This window comes from Talpa occidentalis, unplaced genomic scaffold (assembly GCF_014898055.3).
Source record: "Talpa occidentalis isolate TD23 unplaced genomic scaffold, MPIMG_talOcc4v2.1 talOcc4.3, whole genome shotgun sequence".
Taxonomy (NCBI): Eukaryota; Metazoa; Chordata; class Mammalia; order Eulipotyphla; family Talpidae; genus Talpa; species Talpa occidentalis.
In genome coordinates this window covers 77,684,421-77,700,930 of record NW_023603184.1, presented here as the reverse complement: position 1 = coordinate 77,700,930, position 16,510 = coordinate 77,684,421, and the positions used below count along the sequence as shown (strand labels likewise).

The 16,510-nt window shown below is 35.1% G+C and overlaps 1 protein-coding gene across 1 annotated transcript in view; it reads left to right on the top strand.

Annotated features, from left to right (window-relative positions):
• The window catches only part of LRP1B (LDL receptor related protein 1B), a 1,722,250-nt gene that overhangs the window by 326,165 nt on the left and 1,379,575 nt on the right, over positions 1–16,510 (top strand). The window contains exon 2 of the mRNA XM_054699700.1: positions 9,392–9,514. Within this exon, the coding sequence (XP_054555675.1) occupies positions 9,392–9,514 (123 nt within the window). The remainder of the gene's footprint in view (positions 1–9,391; positions 9,515–16,510) is intronic.

Below are 16,510 nucleotides of genomic sequence, written 5' to 3'. Positions count from 1 at the left end.
CTTATAGTCTTTTATTATGTCCCACAAAAATGTCTTTTCAAAATCCAGGACCCTAAAATAATAAAAAGTCTTACTGAATGTTGTGAAGAGCACATTAAAATATGGACTATATTCCTGCTAAGCTATGTGAATATTCAAGCTGTTTTCCAGCCTATCCTTGAAACCTAAACTTTAGATATGTGAATTATTTGGATTTCCATCAATTTTCCACCTTTCTCCTATCTGATCTTCCTTTTGTTAGGAATACCCATCTCATACCAAGACAGTCAGCAATTTCATATTTTTTTAATTAAAATTATTAAAAGAGGGCCTCCCCGGTGGCGCAGCGGTTGAGCACCGGGTTGCGAAGCTGCCCGCGGCCTCTGCGGCGCCGGTTCAATCCCCGGCTGCTCCCCGGCCACCGGAGGAGGGTCCCACATGGCGCGCAGACCTCTCCTGCCGCCCGCTGCTCCCCTCAGCAGTGTACTTCTGTCCTTCTGCCTGCTCTGCTCCCTGCTGTGGCTCTGGTGAATTCTCTCACCCTCCCGTGCTTCTGACTGTACCCAGTGCATGTATAAACAAAACAAACAAACAAACAAATAAAGAAAGAAAACATGCCTCTATAAAAAAAAAAAAAAATTATTAAAAGAATAATTTTTTCTGGACACCTTCCCTGATACCCATACCTGTTACTTCTGATCTATGGTGAAATGACTCAACACAGTGTGTATAAGTTAAGCAGTAAAGACATTTATAGCATAACACACTATCAAAGATTCGCAGGATGGTGTACAGGTAAACTTCAGGGTGGCCCAATGATATCACCAAAATACTGCTGCTTTGTTTTTTTCAAATTTTCCATCTCTCTGTGTTGACTTTTATCCTTAGGTTGCTAAGTGGACAACTAACATTTCTGTTCTCCTTCCCAGTCTCCATGAGTTGCTCCAATTTTTTAGTGTTCCACCCCTACTCCAGCACACCTAAATTAGCTCCTACCATACATTATTAAATATATTTATATTTTTCCTCACCCTTAGCCACATATAAGTAAAAATCCTGTGCTCTCCATTGTACTTGCAGTCCCTAAATTTGATTTATAATAAATGTCTGTTAAATGAATGAACACATTTTGTTTTTTTTTAAATAAGGAACAATAAATTATAATTGAAAAATACCTTGAGAATCAAAATGGGAATTTGAGACAAGTAAGACTGTAGTCTTTGAAAAGACATTCATGGTTAAAACACACCATCTGGAAGAGGAGATATTGCATCATTCCTAAAAGAGCTCAGGCCTAACCATCTGCTTCATAGCTCACTAAGCCTAAATGAGAAAAAGGATGAGAATTTGGGTATCCCTTGTCAATAATTTAGCTTTCTTCTTCTACATTTACAAAGGAGAGCTGTCAAACCCCCCCTTCCTGAACAATGTTGTATGTGAAATAACTCAGCAGATTCATTTCAGTAGGATTTTGAGAAAGGGCAGGGAAAAAGGGAGAGAAATCATTTCTATTGAAATTTCAGTAAGAAACACAGAACTACAAAGCATCGGTTCAATGATAATAAAAACTTGGGTCAACCCTGTTGAATATACTAGTTTTATTCTTCTCAGAAATATATCCTTTGCCTCTTGCTAAATAAAGGAAAAGGTTTTACTTTGGTACTATATATTTGTTCTGGGTAAAGGAGCATTTCCAAGAAAGTCTATGCTGAGTGCTTTACAATTTTCCATATCACTGCCTGAAAAAAAACAAGATGCCTACCAATGTTTAAATAATCAAGGAAGAAGAAAAAAATGTTTTCTCTTTGAAAATTAAATGTCAAATTGGATTTGAAATGTTTACAGAGATACTTTTTATTTGTTCATTATGATAGAAATGATAAATGAGCAAAACTTCTTGGGTAGCATGCACTTTAAATTTTCAATTTTGTCTTGGTTCTATATAAAATGTATTTGTAAGTACGAATTGTCATTTGCAGTTCGAAGAAAACTTGGTGCTTAATAAAGTATGGAATGATTGCAATTTTTGTGGCCAATAGAATGTATAAAATATATGACTAAATACAACTTTCTAACATTCTTTGTACTTTCTCATGAGTATAAAAACTCTCTCACTCAGGGCCTCCATGGTGGTGTAAGGGATTAAGCACAGTGCTGTGAAGCTATCCTCAGCCTCTATAGCATGAGCTCGATCCAGGCCAGCCAGGGAGCAACCCATGTGGTGCGGCAGACCTCTCCTGCCTCTCCTGCTGCTCCCCTCAGTAGTGTATTTCAGTTAGTCTGCCTGTTCTTTTCCCCACTATATGTCTGGTGAATCCCCTGAAGCTCAGCACCACTGGCCTATACCCCAGTCTTATATCCATAAATAAATAAATCTTTAAAAAATAAAAAATAAAAGTAGATAGTGCTGAAGCATACTGAAAGACATTTAGAATTAAAATGCCTTTACACTGAAGGTAAAATAGCTTGCAGCTGGCTTATTTACTACTCATCTGTACTTGCATATATCTGGGTTGTGAAATTTGAAGGGTGTGGTATTAGTTATCTATCACTGTTATAACAGATTGCCACAGATTTAGTGGGCTAATACAACATAATTCTGTTATCTTAAATCTCTGGAAGTCAATGGCCAAAATCAGTGTCCATTGGATTGTGTTTTTTTGGAGGATATAGGCAATATCCATTCCCTTGTCTTCCAAGTTCTAGAGGCTGCTCACATTCCTTGACTCATGGCCCCTGCCTCAGGTCACACAATTTCTCTTGTCAAATCTCACCTCTGTATTCCCTCTTACAATAATCCAGTTATTACATTGGGCTCATCTGGATAATCCAGGCCAGGCTCTTCACCTCAAATTCATGAACTTAATCACACTCATTGAGTCTATTTTATTATATTACGTAAAGTCACATATTCACATATTCTGGGAGTTAGGATATGAATCCTTATTCACCCACCACAGGGTTCTTAGTCAAGGATTTGATATGTGTCTCTTTATCTAAGTTTCAAGAATAACAGAGCTCTAGGAGGAGTCATCCACCTAATGCATAACACAAGAAGATGTGCATATATTTTGTGATGAGTGTGTACATATGTCTATAGTTAAAATAATTAACTTTGTACATTATCAAAAATGACTCATCATGACAGTGGGGATTACTGATTAAAAATCATGTTACCGTTGAAATGTGGATATGCTTTGGGCCTCCACGGTGGCGCAGCGGTTGAGCGCTGGGTTGCAAGGCTGCACGCAGCCTCTGCTGCTCTACTTCAATCCCCGGCTGCTCCCCGGCCACCGGAGGAGGGTCCCACATGGCACGCAGACCTCTCCTGCCGCCCGCTGCTCCCCTCAGCAGTGTACTTCAGTCTTTCTGCCTGTTCTGCTCCCTGCTCTGGCTCTGGTGAAGTCTCTCACCCTCCCACACTTCTGACTGTGCCCAGTGCTTGTATATTTAAATAAATAAATCTTTAAAAAAATAAAATAAAAGTACGTTCTACTAAAAAAAAAAAAGAAACGTGGATATGCTTCACTACTAATTATCCCTCTAATTTAACTTTGGGTACATTTTTGAGAGTGTATTTAACAATGATAAATGATGCCATGCACTGTAATCTTATTGTGTTTAATAGGGTTTATTTTTCAATCAACCACACATTTGATAAAGGATATATATTTTCTTGGCAAAATGAAATTGCCAGGTTTGACCATTTTTACTTTCCTTTCCCCCATACCAATCTGCTCCCAAATGTGCGTAATGCAAGTATTGTATTCTTATTAACCGTGGACTTAATATGTTAATCACATTATCTCACACATACAAAGGTAATGTTCCTAAGGGACTTACCTATCTTTAGGAAAAAAAGAAAACTGGCCTTTACATATCTGATGAAATTTCCATTGAACAACCAGCTCTTGTAAAGTATAAATTTCAGTAATAGTCTTTAAGATACTTTTGGACATCATAAAAATCCCTTTCAAGTTTGGCTCTTATTCTTAATGTATCCTTTAATTTCTAATGGTATAATCTTTGCTATCCAGGATATTTTATTTTAACCATGGAAGAAGTTAGTTTTATTTTGGTGATTTACTAAATAAAGCCATTTCTCCTTCTTATTATATTACAACAGAACATTATAGTATTGCTTCTTTTTTCCCTTTCTATTTTTTTCAAAAATAATGTACAAATTATTTTCAGAAGACTTGATTTTTTTTTTCCATTGAAGACTTGATAAATATGAAGTCTAGGGTGAATTCTGTCATCGCTCAGTGGTTATAACATAGATAGCAAAATAAAACAAGAGTGAATTGCTGGATTGGATGGAGTATTATAGAACAGATGATTGAGGAAGAAGATGCCCATTGGGGAAGTTTTCAATAAAGTAGGTCAAATTCCATTGGTCTTCATAGAAGGACTAGAATTTTGTTATATAGTTATATTAAAAGTGTTCCACATAGAGGAATAAAGCAATGAAGTCAAAAAAGTTGTATTAGGGAAAACAAAGAGAATCGTCAGTATGCATAGTTGAAGGTATATGTTGATGGGTGAAATAATGGTGGAGAAGAAACATTGGAGAAAAAAGTCCTTTAACCACTTTCCATTCAATTTTTATGGATTTTTTTTTGTTCTGAAAACCTACCTTATAGTACTTTATAGTACTTAGCTTGTATAGGAGGTTATAGCTATCATTTTACTTAGCTCAAATCAATATAAGACTCCTCAGGAAATTTAAATGTTGAATGAATACTATCCTTCTTTTTCCTTTAATTGTAATTAGCTTTCAGAGTTCATTACTCATATATTTTTTAAATGTCCCTGTAGTGACCTGTTATGCATTCAATAGAAAGATAATTAATTTGTTTGTAAACTAATGCTCTCATTAGTATTTAAATTGCAGGTCAACTTCTAGGGGAATGGCATAACATTATTATAAATTAATTGTGGTGAATTACTTAATGAGCTAGAGGCTACATAGTTATTCAATAGACCCCTATTGATAGTCACTAGTTTTGTCCTTGGCATTGATAGTTCCTGTTTTCTGAAAGGATCAAAATTATCAGTAAATCATGCTATTAAAATGAGAAAATACAAACTAGCTAGTGTGACTACTCAAGTAAAAAAAAAATCTTTCAGCCGAGACCCTATAATCAAACTTCCAAAAACTTTATTATAAACTTTTGTTAAAATAAGTAATTAGATGTTTTCATATTAGTATAGTAGTAGTATCATACTAAGCTTTTCTCATTCCAGGACAAATTCAAACAGTAATTTCTATATGTTATGGTTGCTCTCATCTATAATAATAGATGGCAAGATCTATTATTATAAAGAGATATATGTGGTGCTGGCTTTAATATTCCTCCTTAGAGATTTTAAGTGAAACTGCACATTCTTATACTCCTCTTGTTTTTTTAAGATTTATTGATTTATACAAGAACTGGGGTACAGGCTAGGGATGCTGGAGGGTGAGAGGATTCTCCAGAGACAGAGTGGGGAGCAGAACAGGCAGATGACTGAAAACACTGCTGAGGGGAGCTGTGGGCGAGCCAGGAGCGGTCTGCTGCACCATGTGGGTATTGCCCTGGCTGGCTGGGATCGAACCCTAGCTGCAGAGGCTGTGGACAGCTTCACAGGGCTGCACTCAACCCGCTGCACCACCGGGGAGGTCCTTTTCTTGTTTTAATTACAGTGTATAACATTACCTTTCATACAATAGAAAGACTTTCAAAATAAGATTAGTTTTACTATCTCAGAATTGTAGCAGGAAGCATCACATTTGATAAATGGAAAATGTGTATACCTGCAACATATTTAGCTTCTGCTTCAAGGGAAAATATCTAATGTATGTATTTTAAAATAGTACATAGTGTATTTAAGATACTGAAAATTCATTCATATGAATCCTATAATCAATGCTTTTAAAAACTGACCTTGAAATGGAATCTCTGTTCGAAAAATAAATATGTGGGTTGTACCCAACTATTCTTAACTGTTATTTCCTAGATGGATGATATAAAAATGTCTCCAAACTTGCAGCAGTGTAAATTGTCTGTAAAGAGCGGAGTTTGCTCAGCAAGCTGATGACATAGGCTCATTAGGTAAATCCCCTTAGGTCTATATTCTAAAAATAATGAAAAAAAGTTTCTTTTGAATCATGATGGAATTATGTATTTGTCCACATAGGTGTGAATCTGTATTGAGGATGGTGGTTTGCATATTTTTCACTAAGGATTTTTTCTCTGGGATTTTCCCAAGTGATTATTTTGCATCTGTGATTCAGTATAGGTGAAAATTTGGACATTGATACACACATGAAATGAACAAAACATTTAACTGTCGAACACATTTCTTTCAACCTTATTTGGATAGTCAATGCTATTAGAAATTCATTCATAAAGTTGATTTCAAGCCCATACACAGTTGCTTTAAACCATTACTACTATTTTCAATTCCATTTTTTCTAAAATTTCAAAAAATAAACTTGCTTTCCAGTTCTTTGAGAAAACACAATTAGGGTAGAAAAACTTAGTCTTTATGCTTACCTGGTAATAATTTATCTATATCATTTATCTAACCTTTCTTCCCTAAGGTAAATATTCCTACTACAGTGTAAATGCTAATTTTAGTTTTATGAGTTCTTGAGAAATTGCTCCACTTTCATCTTTCTTGGACCTCGTGTCACTCATTCTTCAATGGCACCTTTTCCTCACCTTACTATTAGACTCCATCCTTTCAGAATTCATCTCACTAGCAACCCTCAGTTCTTGAAATTTCACATGGTTATGGCAAATTCCCTTCTCTCCCTCTCTTTCTATCTCTGTCTCCTACTTCTGCACCACATATATATATATTTTTTTTCCATCTAATTTCAATTTCTTATAGTTTTCTTCTTTGCCTACTTACAACTCTGGTTCTGATTTTTTGGGGGCTATAGTTTGATCATTCTCCTTATTGGATACCCCCCAAGAACATCATAGTCGACATATTTCAAAAGCAGTTGAAAGTCTTATATTTGGAAACTGAGATTTGAATTTGAGATTCTGTCATTTAGTGAGATAAACACAAGCTATCTAACTTCAATTTCCTCATCAAAATTCTGACTTGAAACTCCACTATGCCAACATCTTTACCCACAGTCATCACCTCTCACCTAGATTATTGCAATAGCACCCTAGTTGATATTGTTGCTTACACTTTCATGGCTCTGGAGCCTATTCCCCAAAACAGTAGCCAAGTAAAAAGTAAGTTAGATTTTATGTCTCTCCTCATGTCTCTCCTCAGATTTTATGTCTCTCCACTGCTGCCCTCAGTCCCACATTCTCTGATTCCCTGACCTCAAGTCTTCCAACATTCTCTCCTTTTCTCCAGCCACTCTGACCTCTATAATATTCCTTACATTTTTTGAACTATCCTCCCAACCTCAGTCCTTAGCTTGCAACTTTTATGCAATGACCATTTGATCAACTAGGTGATACTTTTTATTTTGTTCAGTCTTTATTCAAATGTCACATTCTCTGTGACATAATTTTTTACCATCTTATTTAAAACTGTACCTCCACCCACCAATCTTCAAATTATAATCCCCATCTATGTATGCATTTTCAAATACACTAAGCTATTAACTATTTTATTTGTTTCCACTGTAATGTAAGTTTTACAATAGTGTCTGTTTCTGCTTTTTTATTATTCTGTCCCAATTCTTAGAATATAGTAGAAGTTCAATTTGTAAGTAAGCGAATGAATGAAGAGATTAAGACAGGGGAGTGAAAACGGTTTTTGAGCCAAAAAGAAATATAAAACATTAATTATTACCTACATTATGCATACTATTATTGTTATTCTGATGTTTTCATGAGACTTAAACATAAATTTAAACAAACACACACACATACACAAAGAGTGTATCTTATTTATGTGTGTTTAAAATATAGACTTGTTTTGAGACACCACATGATCACTTTTTTTAAAGATTTATTTATTTATACAAGAACTGGGGTATAGGCCAGAGATGTGGGAGGGTGAGAGAATTCAGCAGAGACAGAGCAGGGAGCAGAACAGGCAGAAAGACCGAAAACTCTGCTGAGGGAAGCAGTGTGCATGTCAGGAGAGGTCTGCTGCGCCCTGTGGTTATCTCCCTTGCTGGCCAGGAATCAAACCCGCTGCTCTCAACCCGCTGTGCCACCAGGGAAAGCCCTGTATGATCAATTTTTAAGTCTATTTGATTGGAGTCATATTTGATCCTTTCAACCATTTAGTATCCAATTTTTAACTCTTCCATCATTTAAAATAAAAAGCTTATTTCACTCTATACTACCTTAGTCAAATTATCTTGGAATTTTCACTGAAAAATTGCATTGGTCTACTAACAGTTGACAAGATTTCACCAAGTCATTGAGTGTGTGTGTGTGTGTGTGTGTGTATGGAAAGAATACAAATTAAGCTTGATTTAGTGATTACAGATTTTTTTTAGAATTTGCATTTGATATATATTGACAATTCTATCTGCTCATGAATTTCTTTTATCTTGAATCATTACTGTATATACGAAAGTATAAGTGATATCAGCTGACTAAGTTATTCCTAACAATCCTTCACATTCAATGTCATTAATATGTAGGAAACATTCCTATTTCAGAACTCTTAAAAAATAAAGCAAAATATTTCATTGAAAGTATTCACAGGATATAAGTCAGTATATTGCAAAAAGTCATCTTCTGATGAGTTTACTAGAACTTGAGGAAAGGCTAGAGCTTATGTGTTCTGAAATAATGTAAGGAAAATAATGGACTTTCAGGATATAACCCTTTATAGAAAACCAAGTTAGAACAAACCTTTATGAAATTTTACTATCATGCTTGTTTTCCAGCAGCAGAAGTTGTACTTGGGAAGTTAGAGTGAAAAAAAAAATAATAAAACAGTATAATAGTGGGTATCTGATTTATGTAGACACACAGAACCCCATTATTAGAATGGATAATTAAAAAAAAATGAAAACTCAAAATGGAGTTTAAACATAATATTTAAATTTTGTTAATCATTGATATTTTTTTTCTTGGAGCAGGGAAGGAAACTTAAATTTTTATGCTTAAGAACTTCTATAAAACCCACTTGCTGGGATATCTATATGCTCATGCAGTATAACAAACAGAATAATCATGAACAGAAATAGAATTCTTAATTATTTCCAGAACAGATCATGTGAGAACACAGTAAAGTCAAGCCTACAAAATTGTGTGGTTGACCCGAGGGGCTAATATTAAAGAAAAAAAAATTGGTTTAGCTTTGCTGCTGATCAGAAAATGTGGCTCATGTTCATGTCCTTTTTATGTATTGTTTTCCACATTTCATCTTTGTATTGCTCTTGTGTTCATGTTCAGGTCATTCATATTTTATTTCCGAACATTTTCATTTTCAGATCAGCAGTTGTGTGATCCTGGTGAATTTCTTTGCCACGATCACGTGACTTGTGTATCCCAGAGCTGGCTGTGTGATGGGGACCCTGACTGCCCTGATGATTCAGACGAGTCTTTAGATACCTGTGAGTAGAAAGGTTCTCCTGCCATTTGGATTTACCTTACATGCAAAACTAAATGTCACTTGTTTTCACGGATGTTTGCTATTCTAGTTGGTTCTTTTTTTTCCCCAAATACTCTCAGAAGCTTAAAATCTTTTGTTTGTTTTTCTGTTAAAAAGACTATGTGAATGAGAGCATAAAATGCAGTTTTGTAGTGTGAATTAACTTATGAAGAGATGAAAATGCAAGGTTAATGATTTCAATGTGATTGCCTTACTACTAGAAGAAAATCACTTAAAGAGAAAGAAAAAAAAATCTAAAAAGCATAGCACTTAAAGGGAATAAGATACTTTACAATAATTTGTCTCTCATTTTGAGACAGAGGCACATATGAATGGAATACTAAAGGAATTGAACTTAAGCTCCCATACTAATTGTTATAAATATCTTAAGGTATTACACAAATTATTGAGCATGTTTTCTTTTGAACCTGAAAGTAAAAAACTGTATTCCTCCATGCAGTGAGGATATTTAATTGTATAATATCAGGTTCATATAGAACATAGGGTCCTAATTGTATTCACAGTGTTGCATCTAACTTGTAGTAAGTACACTGAGGGCTCTGCCCACACAAAAAATGCCATCAAAGCAGTATTTTAATAATAATAGGATTACAGCTAAATCTGCTGCCTCTTTTTTAAACACTGTTATAAGAAATATGAACAGTTCCCTAAATTTTGATGTTCACATGTCTAGCATTGTTTTGTATCAGTCTGTGATCCCCATATAACCAGCTCTACCAGCTCATCAATATCATCCTCAAAACAAGTATATAGTTCTGTGAGGTCAAAGTGAAAGAAAACCCATTGTCTTTATTGCTTGCTATTGTAAAAATAACAGCTAATGTTCCTACTTTGCATTTTTATCTGTGTTTGCAAGTTTTACAGATAAGTCTTGCCATAAGAAAGTACAGGCGATAAGTTTATTTTCTTATATGATTTATTTTCTTTATGTTTGCTAATGTTTTTAAATTTTGTCTGCTTATCGCCACATGGATATTTTCATTAATTACTTCTCTTTATTGGAACATATCACTTCTTACATGAAAGAAGGTTATAATAGTTTTACTTGTTTTCGAATTTTTATCAATTTCACTAGTTTAATTCTGAAAATCTTTACTAGACTATAAGAGGCAAGGTTTTAAGCATGATGAAATGAAATAAATAGTTGATAGGGAAAAATTCTAGTGGATAAATAAACTATAAATTCATAACGAATCATTTTTGACAATAAAAATAAAGTTCTCATACATGATGTATAATTAAGCCTTGAAAACTTTATGCTGATGAAAATGTACACAAAAAATCATGTTTCATGAGTACATTCACCTGAAAGATCCCAAATAGACATATCTATTGAGATAGTATTTATGTAAGTGGTTGCTAGGGTCTAATGGGTAGAAGGAAATGAGGAATGATTGCTAATGAGTGTGGGGTTTCTTTGAAGGGTAATGAAGATTTTCTAAAATTAGGTTGCAGTGACTATTACATAATTCTTTTAATATATTTTAAAACATTGAATTGTTCATATTTAATGTGTGAGTTGTATGGTATTAAACTATATCCTAATAATGTTTATAACTGGGAAAGATCTCATTATGCATATGGGTACAAATGACATAGTAATGTGTAAAGAAATAACAAATATCCTTACTGTGAAATATGTTGTCTTGGGATCATATTTCCAACATATAAGAAGTGAGACTTAAATCTCCCCTAATTAAGTGCCATTGAAGAGTTTTCATTAACTACAAGGAAGGCTTGACATGATATAATGAGCATAAAAAGTTAAATTTTTGCATTTTGGAACTAGGGCTTTGCATTTCTGCTCTGATTCTCCCATCGAATTCCTGAGAGGAAAAATGACATAGAAATAAGCTAAATGTGTGAAATCCATCTGTGGGAAGACCATATTAGAGGAAAAATGCCATGGAATGCTATACCTGACAAGTTGTGAAAATGAGTGAGAAGAAATGGCTGAAAAGCTATGTAGGCAGCAGATTCCACCACCCTGATGAAAAGTAGGGAATAATGTTGTTCCCTATAATGTTTGTACTCTGGAGGGGCTTAATAGGAGAATGTTCAAAGGGAGAGTATTTGTACAATATAGAAGGAACAAGAACCTGTGTGGTCAAAACTAAAGCTCAGGGATGAAAGAGGCCAGTCAATGCACCCATGGATGGATGGGAAACATCTTGGTCCCCCTCCCAGGCCCTTTGGGACATGGCCAATTCCCAGCAGGTTCACACCAGTGGACCATACTGGTGTTCACTCATAAGCTTCCACCCTCATTGATCAGGGATCTGCTCTGAATGGTGGGTGTCTCCACAAGAATATTTAGAATAGCCACCCTATCCAGAAGGTAGACATCACCTTGAGTTTTGGAAAGACAGTTGCTTCAATTCACCTAGATTAGGGACTTTAAAACAAAGATAGACTTTCTTTCTTAGTTTTTTAAATGAAATGCATAACCTCTCAATATGCTCTTTTGGCAGTTTTTAAGTATTTAGTCATGTTCTTTCCAGATAAAATCTGATGAATTTAATTTAAAAGTGCTTATTTTGGCCAGTCTTATTCTTCCCTTGACCATCAAAACTGCTGAATAGAACTAAAAGCAACACTAGAACTGATCATAACAGACATAAAAATAGCTATTTTTCTACTTAGATATTTAATCTGAGGAACATATTTGGATCTATGTTTAATTAATGAATTAATTCATTTAACAAATTAAATATGGACAAGTAGAGAGCGAGTTGTATGAAAAATATCAGACTTCTTGAAATTTAAATCTCTGGATACAGATGCTCACAATTACCATTTCCCTAATCACAGTGCCTTGTGATATGTTGTTTTGTGTCATTGATAGGCAGTCATCACTGATATATGTAAAATAATTGCATGTTTTTTATTATCATTATCATATGAATATATACATTCAACATGAAAGAAAATATCAGAATCCAATAACCTTAATTCCTAGGAGGGTAATTTTGTGTGCAGTGTATGAATAAATGGTATCATTTTTGATTTGGAAACAAAATGCTTTGCATCTACAAAATATTAGATGAAAACAATGGATTTAATTCACTTATTTTCCCTAAATCCATCTCGCCTTTAAAATGATAAGACCAATGTAGCATAGACTGTATTATTTGTGAAAATTCTGCAATGACAAAACTCCAACAAGGAAAAAAAAATATAAAAGCTTCATTTGTGAAATGTTGAAGACTGAGAATTTTTATAGGATACATAAAGAAAAAAAAGAAATATTGAAAATTAAACAAAATTTATGAACTCAGCGATCTGAGAGATTAATTTAACATGCATATATTTCCTTTTCCTTTGTGTTTGTTTTAACCCAAGATTTTATAAGTTCTGTAGTATCCAAAAAGCTGGAGTAAGATGTCACTAATAGCAGCACAGGCAAAATACCTTGTTGTGAGGGTTAATCTACCACTAAGCTGATTGCATGTTGAGATGAGTTTTCTAAAACATGCAATTGAAGAAATTTAATAATTTATATCCTTACCATTGGATAGGAGAAAAGATTCTTGAGTCTTGTATTAAAACTGAAAGCCTTTATTTTTCCATGTTATTTGAAGTAATTACTCAAGTGTTTAAATGACTCACAATCTTTGGATCCTATTTAAAGCAAAGAGAATAGAAAATCAGGAAAATCATCATCTTTCTATGCAGTCCTTTCAGTCCAGTGTTGTTCATCCAGTGTTGTGTGTGACAGGAATTAAAGTGAATAGTGGAAATGTGTATTTGTGGGATGAACACTCGGTAGCACCTGTGGTAGAGAATTCTTCCTGAAAGGAACCTTTATTCCAAAGTATTCAAGACTTAATTCCTTCTAGGACTTAGTGCTTCATGCTTAATGATACTTCCATTGCAATGAACAGCTCCAGCTGATATATCTTTTTTGGGGAGAATGGTGGGAGGAAGGTCAAGATCTGATGTTAGCATGCTTCAAACCAAATTTTTCCTTGTTAAGTCAGGCTAGTATTAGCACTGCTATGTCCCAGTCTTCTCTATTGCACAATAGCATTCCCATTCTGAAAATCATGTAAAGACCACTTTATTTACAGAACATATCTTGACATAGTGACTCTAACCAATTATAGAAGAAGAAATTATAGAAGAAGAAAGTTGACTTAGAAAGAGTATAGTGTTTATAACCTGTGATAACTTGTCCATTGACTCTGGCCTGACCAACTGCAAGGATCAACAAACTCTTTTTTGTAAAGGGCCCTGTAATGCTTTAGGTTTCAGGACTCTTACAGTCTTTGTTGCATAGTCTTCTTTAATTTTTTTGTAAACCCCTTTCAAAGGGAATGAACATTCTCAACATTTAGTCACTACAGGAACAAACCTAAGTTGGATCTGTCAATAGGCTGTCATTTGCCCACCTCTATTGTAATGTCATACTGAACATTATCTTCTGTACAGTTATGGAGGTGCTCCCGCACACCAGGGAGCAGTGTGACCCCCCTCTCCTCAATGGAAGCATAGAGATGTGTGTGTTCACCACCATGCACAGCCAGACTTGGCAATACAGTGTAATCCACAAGGGCTGGGTTCTTTCTTCTGTTTTTGCATACTTCCTCATTGGCTACGATTGGATTTGACTGCATGGGACCGAATAGTAGCTTAGCCAATTACTGATTTATTTTTCTCACATAAAAAGTTGCAAAGGGCTTCAGGATTAATATGGCAGCTCCAACGTGACTGACTTCCCCTGTCTTTCTGCTCTTCCATCTCTTAGTGTGGCATAGTGGGGCGTTAGTCATACTGTGACTATTTTACCTACCCCAATTGAGAAATTCATCTCAAGCAGGAAAAGGGAAAAAGATGAGGGAAAAGGCATGTGACAGCTGAATTTGTCTGTTAATCAGGAAAACAATTCCTTTTATAGAACATAAACTTAGTAGAAGTCTGCTTAGATCTCCTTAGTCAGAACTGCCCTATGGGGTATGGGGAAGTGGATATTATGATCAGAGGCTGCTGTTTTCAAAGATGAAATGTGTAGCTCTCTAAGTAAAAAGATGGGGAAAAATAAATAATGGGTAGATAAAGGCACCAGGTAGCATGTGCTGAGGTGTCCCTTTCCCTCTTTTTCTTTCCATTCATCTGGGAAGGGCCAGACAGTGTATGATCAGGGTTTCTGATTCCCAACTGCTTGACTTCAGAACAAATTCCTTCATGATTATCTTTGCAGTTGGACAACTAATCTAAGCCTTTCAGGCTTACATTAGTTCATGTGTACAATAAGCGTAATAATACCTGCCTCCCAGGGCTTAGCATAGTGTCTGTTCCATTGCAATGAACACTATGTCTCCAACACTATGCCCGCCCTGTATTCCCAATGACCGCAACTCTGAGAAAGCATCTGCTCTGAGGGCCTTTTGATAGATCATCCTAACTGCCTCCCTCCCATTCTTACTGAAAATCAGCGGGACTGTTCTCTAAGGAGGTGGCTAGTAATTGAATGAATTTACCACGTATACTAATCCAAATTAAGTTGTTAACAGTTTTTTAATAATTAAGTTTATTATACACAAACATTAGGGCTAATTTGGTTTAGAGATTATTTTGGGACAGGTGGCTTTTTTCTAGGAATACTTCAAAAAAAACAGCATGTTGACTAATTCACTAAAGTTAAAATATATGACTAAAAAAACACATTAGTGAATAATATATAATTGCCACTGCAGTCATGAAATGTAGACATGATCGTTTCATGTTAAGAATTTAGGAAATTGAGATTATGGCCTCTATATTCATCTAAGTTGGTTGTTATTGATGAAAACAGAGTTTGTATTTCTTTAAACTTGCCTTTATGTTTTGATATACTGATGTAAAGAAGAATCAACTCCTATGAGGACTCCTTAGGCCAACTAATTTAAAAATATGGTGTCATTTGAAAAACATAGAAGACTGCCCCAGAAGGACTGTATCACATGGACTTTAGGAGTGATCAGTTCTAATGGAATAATGCAGTAAAAATAACAAGTCTCTTGGGTAACATGAACAGAAACATTTATGAAAAATAAAAGTGGCAATAATTTATTAGGGTTAGAGGTATCTTTGCACAAATTGACTATTTCTTCTGTTACGTTATTTTGTTGTGGAATTTCAAACTCTTGTTAAATAGTGGGATACTAATGAACATCTTATATTCATACAATGACCTTTCCCCTTGGACATAATGTAGAAAGATTTTTATATTTTCTCTAAACTTTCTTTCGCAGAGGTTAGAGAAATAGAATGGAATTCAGGTGGGGCATTATTAGAAAACAGATACTTCTATTTAAAAATATATAGCAGAATAGAACATTGAAAGGAGACTCTAGGAACAATAAAATGGATGGAAGTATGGTCCTATTTCTTAGTACTAGTTACTTAGAGGTCACTTTGCAATGAGCTAATATGAGAGCCAGAAAGCTAAGCTTTCATTAGGGAGAGACGCTAAAATGATCTTACAGATTAAAGGAAAAGCATATGAGGCCCATGAGGACAGTTTATGTCTCTTTCATTTCTTTGTGTTTTGTTCTTCATTTTATTCTGACACTCATCTCTTTAGTAGTAGAAAGGCCAACAACATTGACCTTTCATTTTTTAATGAAAAGACTCACACTTAAGAGTTGACATAAAGGGGTGAGAAGAAGTTGGGGATATGTGTAATCATGAATGGAAAGGGATTATCTAATGTGGGTTCATTTCCCTAGCACAGCGGGGATAGTGTTGGGGTGATAATACCCTTCCTTCTGCCCCCACAGTGTGCTAACAGGTCTCTGAAAGTCTGCCCCTGCAAAGGTAATCAAATTTGATTGGAGGCACAGGTGATCAAACTTAGAGCACCACAATTCACACAGGTGGAGCAAGACTAGCATTCAAAAAGCATCCCTTTTTCACTCAAGAAGTCAGAGCCTTTTGGTTTTCTGGTCCAAGATCA